This window comes from Sapajus apella, unplaced genomic scaffold (assembly GCF_009761245.1).
Source record: "Sapajus apella isolate SASKATOON/1434 unplaced genomic scaffold, GSC_monkey_1.0 scaffold2297, whole genome shotgun sequence".
Taxonomy (NCBI): domain Eukaryota; kingdom Metazoa; phylum Chordata; class Mammalia; order Primates; family Cebidae; genus Sapajus; species Sapajus apella.
In genome coordinates, this window is record NW_022439223.1 from 1 (window position 1) to 10306 (window position 10306).

Genomic DNA, 10306 nt, shown 5'->3' on the forward strand with positions numbered 1-10306 from the left:
CAGCCTGGCGACAGAGCAAGACTCTGTCTCAAAAAAAAAAAAAAAAAAGAAAAAGAAAAAGAAAAAAAAAAGAAAATTCAAGCTGGAGTGGCAGACAGAGTAGAGCTATGCTGCAGTGGAGATGTTTACCCATTGCCAAGACACACACGTACTGATGTGGTGTTTTCCCACTTTTTCCTTTGCACTATAAAGACTGAACGACCTGCTCAGGGCTGCCCAGCTGATTGAAGTCCAGGGAGAGATCCCAGACCCTGGCTGGGGATTTGTATCACACGAATAGCAAGGCAGTATAGGTGACCTGGAGGAGGTGGTGTCTCAGTATTCAAAGATGAGCAGGTGTCATCCGTATACTATGTCCCCAGCACCTTAGGCTTTGTGTGCGTGATGTCAGCTCATACGTGCCGCTTCCTGTGACTCTGGATAGGCACCCTGAAACTCAGGAAGACGGCATCCTTGGCCCGAGGTCGGCCTGTAAGAGGCAGGATGGTGGTTCTCACCAGGACACTTACCATCAAAGACCTGCGCCCATCTGCCCTGCCATGCTGCTTCTCAGGAAAGGGGCACGTTTTCATGTCCCCAGGCAGTGGCTCCCTGGAGGTGGTTCCCCAGCCACTTGTATCAGCCACCTAGGGCTTTTTAGCAAAAACCCAATTCCCACCTCCTCCATGGAATCAGAGTTTCTGGGTAAGGCCTGAGAATCAGCATGTTTCACCTGCAGCTGGGAGATTCTGATGAGAACCCCTGCCCTACAAGGTGTGAGACCTTTGAGAGCAGAGGGTGTGAGCCTGTAGTCCAGGAGACCTGCTCTGGGGCATGGGAGATACAGAAGCAGTGTGTCAAGAGCTCTGCTGTTGAGAGAGAGAGAGAGAGAGAGAGAGAGAAACAGAGAGGAAGGGAAGAGAAGAGGAAGGGAAGGGGAAGGGAAGGAAAGGAAGAGATAAAGAAAGATCTAAATGTTTAAATGTCCACTCAAAAGGGAGCAAGTTAATACATTGTGGTGTAATCATACAAGGGAATACTACACAACAGTCAAAAATGAATGAATCAGACCTATATACATCCTCACGATGCCATTTATGCCATGGTATAGCTCATGATGCAAGTTTTCAAACATGCAAAACAGCACTGTGTGTTATTTACGCGTGTGCTCTTGTCTCCGTGGAAGCAGCTGACTGTTGAGTGCCTCTCTGTTGCAGATGCTGTGCTGTGAATTAGGTCATTTGGTTCTTTTGACAGCCTGTGAGGGACGAGCATAGCTGACAGCTCTATTTTCCAAAACGAGGTGACTTAGGCACAGGAAGGTGAGGAGACTTGTCCATCCTCACACAGGAAGCACATGGCTAAGCAGGTTAGACCGAGGCGATCCAGCCCAGTGCCACCACCCACTGTGCCATCCACAGCCACCCTCAGAGAACTTGTCCCAAGAGGCTGCTGGATGCTTGGGGCAAAAGGATGGAGGGGGTGGCTGGGAAGGGGTGTCATTGCCCCACTTTACAGATGGGGAGACAGAGGCTCAGCGGGCAAAGCCCGTAGCCCAAGGTTGCACAGGGAATGAATGATGGTATTGACCTTGATAATGACTGCATGGCCCTCACTTCACTTACCGCATCTCATGTGATTCTTGCAGCTGCCTGAGAGGTGGGGGCTGTGAGGAGCCCTAAGGATTTTATAAGGGGGTTCTGTGATCCCTGTTTTGTAGAGGAGGAAACTGAGCCTCAGCAGATAGCAAGGCGGGAGCATCCCAGATAGCAAGGACTGTAGCATCCCAGGCCTGCTGAGTTCTAGAGCCCAGCTGCTGAGCGCAGGGCCAGCGGCTGGCCCTTAGAGTCCCCCGCCCCCATGCTGGCTGTGTGCTCTTGGGGCCAGCCAGGGTCAGTGGCCACAGCTGCCCTCCCTATTTTACGGAGGAAGGGGCTGTGCAGAGCCAGCACATATGGGCCGGTGACATCATGTCTGCGGGGGGCCCTTGGGGTCCAGCCCAGCTGCAGGAGCCTGGCTGGGGGTCCTAGATCCCTGTGGGATGGGGGTGATGTGACGCTAGCAAGGTGAGCCAGACTGGGGAGGGTGGCGATGGCAGTGGTGGAGCAGGTGAGAGGTCTGCAGCTTCCTCCTGAGGGCCCTCAACACAGCTCTGGACATAGGAGCACCAAGGGACTGCTGTCAGAGACAGGTCAGCCCTGGCACAAGACCAGAAGGCCTCAGGGCTGCCAGCTTCTCCTTCATCCCACACGCAGGGCAGGTGTGTGTGGCAGAGGAGTGGGCGTTGCCACTGCAGTCAACAGGTGTCAAACGGTGGGCAGGCTTCTGGCCCTGGGCTGAGCCTGTGATGGAATCCGTTTACCAGTCCTGGCCCAGGCACACGCCATCTTGGCATGCCCATTTTACAGATGAGGAAATGGAGGCTCCAAGAAATGAAGCAGCTTCCCTGAGGGTCACAGCTAGGAAGGATTTAGAGTTTAGACTCGAACCCAAGCCAGTGGACTCCTAGTCCAGTGCTCTTCTTCTCTTACACCAGTAGGCGTGGCACTGGCCCTGGCCTGCTGGTTCAGGGAGGATGGAAGCAGGGATAGGGGCTAGATGGTGGGTGCTGTCTCATTCCCAGGCTTCCTGGGAGAGGTGGCTGGTTCAAGTTGGGTCTCGAAGCCTTCCCGTGGAGGTCGGGTCAGTGAGGGTCTCACCAGTGCTCCCCACTCCCGCAGGCATGGCCTCCTCCCATCTGGCTCTCTGCGTCTGGCCCAGGTCCAGGTGGATGACACCGGCCACTATGAGTGCACAGCCAGTAACCCCGCGGGGTCCGCCTCCCGTCGCTACGTTCTTGGGGTGCAAGGTAGGACCAGCTGGCTGCCCCAGTCCCTCTGTGTCCCCCATCACCCCACCTGCCTCTCAGGCCTCTCAGTCCCCCTCCTGCAGCCCATGCCCAGGTCTGTCAGGTGCCGTCACGCTCCCTCCCTGCGCCTCTGCCACCTCCTCTCGCTACCCCCACTTCCTGTTTCTCAGGCCTTTCTCTCCTCCTCTACCCTTTTTCTCCGCCTCTCCCCATACCTGGAGATGCTGTTCAGAGGCCCCCGAGAACACAGGGCAGAGCCCGGTGGGCACTTGGGTTTGGGCGGGGGTCAGAGGGGAACCCATGAAGGTGGGTCTGAGAGCGTCTCTGCCTGGTGTGCAAGGCCCAGCCAGGAGCCCAGCGCGTGGCGATGGGAAGAGGCTTGTGAGATGCCACAGAGCCCCCTCCTGCGGGGAGCACGTAATGCCCCCCAAGAGGCCCTTCCAAGCCCCTGCTCCCACACTGCCATCAACGAGGCACTTTGTGTACCTGTAACAGGAGGTGCCGTGCTGTCTCCACGATCCCCTCCTCCTGGCAAGGTCCCCACGCACCCCACTGTGGCTCTGGTTCCCAGCCTGGTGCGAGGTCCCAGGAGTGGGCGTTCCCCTGTGAGTTGAGGGCTCATTCAAAGGGAGCCAGCGGGTCGGAGTCCTGCACCAGAGAGTCAGGGTGCTCGTCATCCGAAAGAACACTGAGAGGCCTCCGAGACAGGCCTGGCTCTGGCCCAAGCGCCCCATCTGCCCTCCTGTTTTCAGAGATCAGGGGGCAGTGAGGAACAGCTTCCGCTTGGTAAAATAATTGGACATGCACCAAAAACCAACCCAATCATATTTTATGACACTTCAAATTTATCTGAAATTCAGATTTCAGTGTTGGCCAGATATGATGGCTCATGCCTGTAATCCCAGCACTTTGGGAGGCCTAGGCGGGAGGATGGCTTGAGGCCAGAAGTTCGAGACCAGCCTGGGCAGCATAGCAAGACCCCATCTCTACAAAAAACAAAAAATTACTCTCTTGCAAGAGTCCACACCTGTAGTCCCAGCTACTCAGGAGGCCGAGGCAGGAAGATCGCTTGAGCCCAGGAAGTCAAGGCTGCAGTGAGCTGTGATCGTGCCACTGTATTCCAGCCTGGGCAACATGTGAGACCCTGTCTCAAAAAAAAAAAAAAAAAAAAAAAAAAAATTCAGTGTTTATAAATACAAGTTTTATCAGAACACAGCCACGCGCATTCATCAACGTGCAGCCTGTGGCTGCTTTACCCTCTGACGGCAGAGGTGGGAAGTGGTGGGAGCCTGCCTGGCCTCACAGCCCGCCATTCCAACCACCTACACTCTACAGAAAGTGTGCTGCTCCAGATCTAAGCTCAAACCCCATTTTACAGATGCACAGGCTGAGGCCCAGATGGGGAAGGAGCTCCAGGATTCCGTGGGTTTGCATGGGGGTGTGAGAGACAGGAACGGGGGGCAGGGCAATGAGCAGGACCTCAACGTCAGCAGAGCTGGGCCTGAATCCTGACTCTGCTACTGACAGGCTGTGTGACTTTAGGCCAGACACTTGGCCTCTCTGAGCTTTGCTTTCCTCCTCTGTAAAATGAAGGCCACAATAAAGCCCATCCCATGGTGGTCAGAAGGTCTCAAGGACATTGAATGCTCAGAACAGTGGAAGCTGTTACTGTTTTCAGTGGGTATGTGTGAGAGAGATCAACAGGTGGGCAGGGCATCCATGCTTTCTGTGCTCCTGGGCAGGGAGCACTCCTGGCACTCAGGCCTTGGGCCAAGGGGCTGGTCTCTGCCCAAGGGCCAGGTTCCCATGGGTGATATAATCCAGGCTCCTTCTCAGAAGCTGTGAAGGGGGTGGGTGCACCTCAGCTTCCCTCAAGGGGCCAGTATACTTGGCCCAGGGTCTGTCCCATGCAGTGCCTGGAGCAGGGTGGCCCCTGGGCTCTGAGAGTTCTCTTGTGCCCACCCAGTCTGGCCCCGCAGTGGCCTGACTCCTTGGACACTCAGACCCAGGGTTGATGCCAGCACCTCTCCACTGAGGGAGGGGGTGACTCTGGCCAAGTCATATAACCTCTCTGAGCCTCAGCGTCCTCCTCTGCAAAATGTGCAGGCGTGGATGGTACCACTTGCCAAGTAGGAAGGACCAAGTGAGGGGAGGATGAGAAAGTGATTTGAAACCACAAACGGAAAAGAACGGGAAACCACAGCTGTGGGAGGGAAGGATGGGCAGCGATGACATCCAGCCGGGGTGCCTCCAGCCACCGGGCTCTGTGCGGGCTGCCTTAGTGCTGTACCTCATTTCATCCTGCGGGGCGGGAGGGGTTGTGACAAGGGGAAACTGAGGCTCTGGCTGGAGCAGGGTCCTTTGGCTCTAAGGAACTGAAATAGGATTGGAACCATCTCTGTGCATGCTGCCTCCCAAACTTGCTCGGCCATTATGAGTCAGTCCCTCTGCCCTGTCTCAGTTCCCCCATGTGCGCTGAGCTGGAAGAATTCCAAGTGGCACTTTTTTTTTTTTTTTGAGATGGAGCCTCTCTCTGTCGCCCAGGCTGGAGTGCAGTGGGACGATCTCAGCTCACTGCAACTTCCGCCTCTTGGGATCCAACAATTCTTGTAGGGCTGGGCGCGGTGGCTCACGCCTGTAATCCCAGCACTGTGGGAGGCCGAGGCGGGTGGATCACGAGGTCAAGAGATCGAGACCATCCTGGTCAACATGGTGAAACCCCGTCTCTTCTGCCTCAGCCTCCAAGTAGCTGGGATTACAGGCGTGCGCCACCACACCCAGCTAATTTTTGTATTTTTAGTAGAGACAGGGTTTTGCCATAGTGGCCAGGCTGGGCTCAAACTCCTGACCTCAGACGATGTGCCCACCCCGGCCTCCCAAAGTGCTGGGATTACAGGCATGAGCCACTGCGCCCGGCCCCGAGTGGTGCTTCTTTAAATGGAGTCGGCACATTGGCGGGGGCAGAGGGAGGTACACGCTCAGCCCTGAGGGTTGAATCTTTCATGAGAGTGTGTGTTCAGGTGAAAGACCGGAGCTCACTCTCTTTAGGGGAGTCCATGTGGGTGTCCCAATGTCTTTTCCTGCCATCCTTCGATTGTGCTCCATGACAATTTTGCTGGTTGGTGACATCTGAGGTGTGGCTTGGGTCTGGGTTCTGGGACCCTCTCACCTGGGTCCCCCCACCTTGATGCCCCTCCTGTGGCCCGTCAGTCCCTCCTCAGGTGCAGCCAGGCCCTCGGGTTCTGAAGGTGCTGGTGGGAGAAGCCCTGGATCTGAACTGTGTGGCTGAGGGCAACCCAGAGCCCCAGCTGAGCTGGTCCAAGGATGGCGTGGCCCTGCGGGGCCGGGGGCCTGAGGGCTCTGTCCACTTCACAGCCATCGGAACCTCTGATGCCGGGAGGTACCACTGTGAGGCCTCCAACAGCGTCGGGGTGGATGCCTGGGACGTGGAGCTCAGAGTGCTAGGTGAGTCTCCCTGCCCCAGAACTCACTTCTCCCCAGCTTTCCCCGCACAGCCTGGACTTGGGAGGTGCTCATCTCTGTTCCGGGCTCTGTGCCTGCCCGCTTCCTTCTGGGGACAGATAGAGCCTTGGCCCTCTCTGGGATCTCACAGCTTTGGGCCATCCTGTGTCTAGGAGCCTTTGTCAGCCCGTGGGCATGGACCAGTCTCAGAGCTCCCAGCAGGGGTTCCCTGCATTCTTTCCCCTTGGGTGGTGACCTGTGGGCCCTCTCAGGACCTGGGTGGACAGAGGCACCTAGGGCAGGGACCGGGGAGCAGCACTGGACCCAGGGCCATCTGGACAGTCATAGGCCAGCCACCTACACTCTATGACCCCAGTGTTCTCACCTGCAAAGTGGGTCCAATACTCTGTGAGGGGTCCATGAGAGTGTGTGTGAAGCGCCTGGCGCATAGAAAGTTCTGGATCAGTGGTGCTAGCAGTTTCACTATTAGGAATTTAAAACAAGCTTGGGGCCGAATGTGGTGGCTCACACCTGTAAACCCAGCACTTTGGGAGGCTGAGGTAGGCAGATTGCTTGAGCCCAGGAGTTTGAGACTAGCCTGGCCAACATAGCGAACCTGTCTCTTAAAAAAACAAAACAAAACAAACAAAAAAAAACACTTGCGAAGCCACTGCTGTGAGGGACCACATGTGGCCTTTGTTTAAGGGCACAGCTCAGCCTCCCCAGCCTGTGGGGCTCGGCCCTGGTGGCTGCACCATGGGGCCTCCCTGCAGGGGTGAGCCAATACCCCTGGCCCTGACTTGCCAGGAGTCTAGGGGCCGGGATTCTGGAAGGGGATGCTTCCCCATTGGCCCTGGGTTCCTTGGAGGCAGGGGGTGGGGGTGCCAGGCTTTGGGCTCAAGGGATGAGCGTGGTCGTGTTGCTTCCCTCCAGAGCCACCGCACTGGGGGGCTGATGAGACCAGCGGCTTGCTGGAGCGAGTGGCCGGAGAGAACGCCTGCCTGCCATGCCCTGCCAGAGGTGAAGCTGCATCTAGGGCGGGCCTGGGGAGGTGAGGGATGGGCTGGCCTAGGAAGGAGCCTCCACTCATATTCCAGTGCCCTGGGCTGCCTATGGCAGGCAGAGGCCGCGGGACATGTGCTTTTGGTCAGCACCGTGCCAGGTAGTTCCTCTGTGAGCCCATTGCCAACCCTGGAGGCTGGGCGTTAGCATTCATACCTTTTTATTAGGGCCAGTCCAGGCCCAAGGGGGTTAAGTAACTTGCTGAAGTCACACAGCCAGAGCGCGACTCAGAGTGTGGACAAGTGTGACCCCTGCCCTACCCCCCTGTGCCCATCAGCATCTGAGGGTGGGATTGCCGGTGCTGAGGGCGGCCCAGGGTCCTTGTGTGTTGGGCATGGTGGTCAGCCCATCTCTCCCCATGCCCCTGACTTTCCCACAGAGGATGGATTCAGTGGTCCTGGCCAAACCAGCTTTTCTGGGCTCGTCTTTGGGGCAGGAGCCCAGAGTGGGGCCGAGAGCCACCTTGGGTCAGCTGCCCAGCGCCCAGCCCTGCCCCAGCCACTCCTGGCTGTGCGACTCAGGACAGTGTCCATCTCCTTTCTGAGCCTCGCCTTCCCTGTCTACTTCGGGGTTGTACTGGCCCCTCCGCGTGGGGCTGCTGTGAACTCAGCGGGACACCATGTGTGTAAGGGGCTGGCACCCCTGGAGGGCTTGGGAAATGTGCTGGAGGCCTGGCTTCTGCTTTTGGCGTACCCCCCACCGGCTCCACCTGGCAGATCCCTCCTCAGCCCCTGCCACTGCCTCAGTTGCTTCCCTCGGCTTTGGGCTCCTCCGAAGCTGGGAGCACCACCTCTCTGTGGGGTTGAGGTTCTCTGGAGGGTGCTTGGTGTCTGGTAGCAAGTGGCAGGTCACAAAAGCCTGGCAGGAGCCTGGGGGGCACCTGTAGTCTTGGTCGTTCCTCTGTGAGCCACAGGGTGCCGGGGAAGGCCCCAGAATAGGACCAAGGGAGAGGCAGGTAGGAGCAGGGCTGGCACCCACCTAGGCAGGGGACAGCACCTGGGTGGGAGCTCTGGGAGCCCCTCGGGATGGGACCCTCCCCCCCACCCCCCGCCGCCGTCCTGGGCCCTTGACCATGGCGCCACCTTGTGTTGGTCTGTGTTAACAGCAAGCAGCCGTTCTGCGCTTTTGGGAAGTGGGGAGATGGTGGAAGGTGGGACCCATCCGGCCCCAGGCCTTGAGCTGGGAGGGCTCTGAGGGCTACGGGGATGGGACTGAGCCCAGCACCCTCATGGGGACTCCCTGGGCACTGCAGTGACACCATCTGCCTCTTCCTCATGGGGTGGGGTGGGGCGTGAAGGCCCAGAGCCTGGACACCCACTTGGTGGTATGTGGTATGTGTGGTGTGTCGTGTGTGGGACTCTGCGCAGTGGGGAGGGGACAAAGTGAGTGACTCTGGGCAGCAGCTAGTGCTTGGGGACTTCCTTGTCGCAGAGCTTCAGGGCCGTCCTGCACTAGAGACCTTAGGGTGAGATTGTCTGTGCTAAACAGAGTTCCACAGCAGAAACCCATCACCCGCTCCGACCAGCAGCTCTGAAGGCCTGGCCCCCAGGGTGGCGGGAAGTCCGGGGACTCTCCGGGAAAGCTTAGGAAGATGAGAGGGCGATGCGCGTGTGTGTGTGTGTGTGGATGTGGGGTGTGGTCTATGTATATGGGGTTTGGTGTATGTTGTGTGTGTGGTGTGCACAATGTGTATATGGTGTGTGGTGTGTATGTGGTATGTGGTGTTTGGTGTGTGTAGTGTGTGTATGGTGTTTGGTGTGTATGTTGTGTGTGTGTAGTGTGTGTGTTGGTGTGTGTGGTGTGGTGAGTATGTGGTATGTGGTGTTTGGTGTGTGCTGTGTGTGTGTAGTGTTTGGTATGTATGTTGTGTGTATTGTGTATGTATAGTGTTTGGTGTGTGTGGTATGTGATGTGTGGTATGTGGTGTTTGGTGTATATGTTTGTGGTGTATGTTGTTTGATGCGTATGTGGTATGTGTGAATGTGTAGTGTGTGTGTATGGTGTTTGGTATGTATGTTGTGTGTGTGGTATGCATGGTGTTTGTATGTGGTGTCTGTGGTGTGTATGTGGTACATTGTGTTTGATGTGTGCAGTGTGTGTGTATAGTGTTTAGTATGTATTTGTATGTATTGTGTGTGTATGGTATTTGGTGTGTGTAGTGTGTGATGTGTGGCAAGTGTATGGTGTTTGGTGTATATGTTTGTGTGTGGTGCATGCATGTTTGATGTGTATGTAGTATGTGTGTATGGTGTGCAGTGTGTGGTGCGTACGTGTGGTGTGTAGTGTGTGCAGTGTGTGATGTGTGGTGTGTGCATAGTTTTTGGTATGTGTAGTGTGTGATGTGTGTATGGTGTTTGGTGTACATGTTTGTGTGTGGTGTGTGCATGTTTGATGTGTAGTGTGTGTGTATGATGTGTACTTTGTGGTGCATATGTGTGAATGTATGGTGTGTGTGTATGGTGTTTGGTGTGCCTGGTGTGTAGCATGTGGTGTGTATGTGGTGTGTGGTTGGTGTGTGTTATGTGTGGTGTTTGGTATGTATGTTGTGTGTGAGGTGTGTGTATTGTGTTTGGTGTATATAGTATGTGGCATGTGTGGTGTGTGTATGGCATGTATGTTGTATGTGGTGTTTGATGTGTAGTGTGTAGTGTTTGGTGTGTATGTTGTGTGTGTAGTGTGTTGTGTGTGGTGTGTATGTGGTATGTGGTATGTATTGTGTGTGTATTGTGTGTGTATGGTGGCGTGTGTAGTCTGTGTGTAGTGTGTGCATGGTGTGTGGTGTGTATGTTGTGTGTGATGTGTGTGTATGGTGGTGTGTGTAGTGTGGTGTGTGGTATGTATGTGGTGTGTGGTGTTTGATGTGTATGTTTTGGTGGGTGCATGGTGTGTAGTGTGTATGTTGTGTGTGTGGTGTGTGTGTATGGTGTGTGGTGTGTGTAGTGTGTACTGTGTTGT

At 55.9% G+C, this 10306-nt stretch overlaps 1 protein-coding gene across 1 annotated transcript; it reads left to right on the forward strand.

Moving 5' to 3' along the window:
* The first annotated feature begins 1843 nt into the window (after positions 1-1843).
* LOC116547182 (hemicentin-2-like) lies at positions 1844-9014 on the forward strand. The gene is made up of 3 exons (XM_032273219.1): positions 1844-2827; positions 6038-6292; positions 7223-9014. The coding sequence occupies exons 1-3, from the start codon at positions 2578-2580 to the stop codon at positions 7342-7344; spliced, it is 627 nt and encodes a 208-aa protein (XP_032129110.1). The 5' UTR covers positions 1844-2577; the 3' UTR covers positions 7345-9014.
* The last annotated feature ends 1292 nt before the right edge of the window (positions 9015-10306 follow it).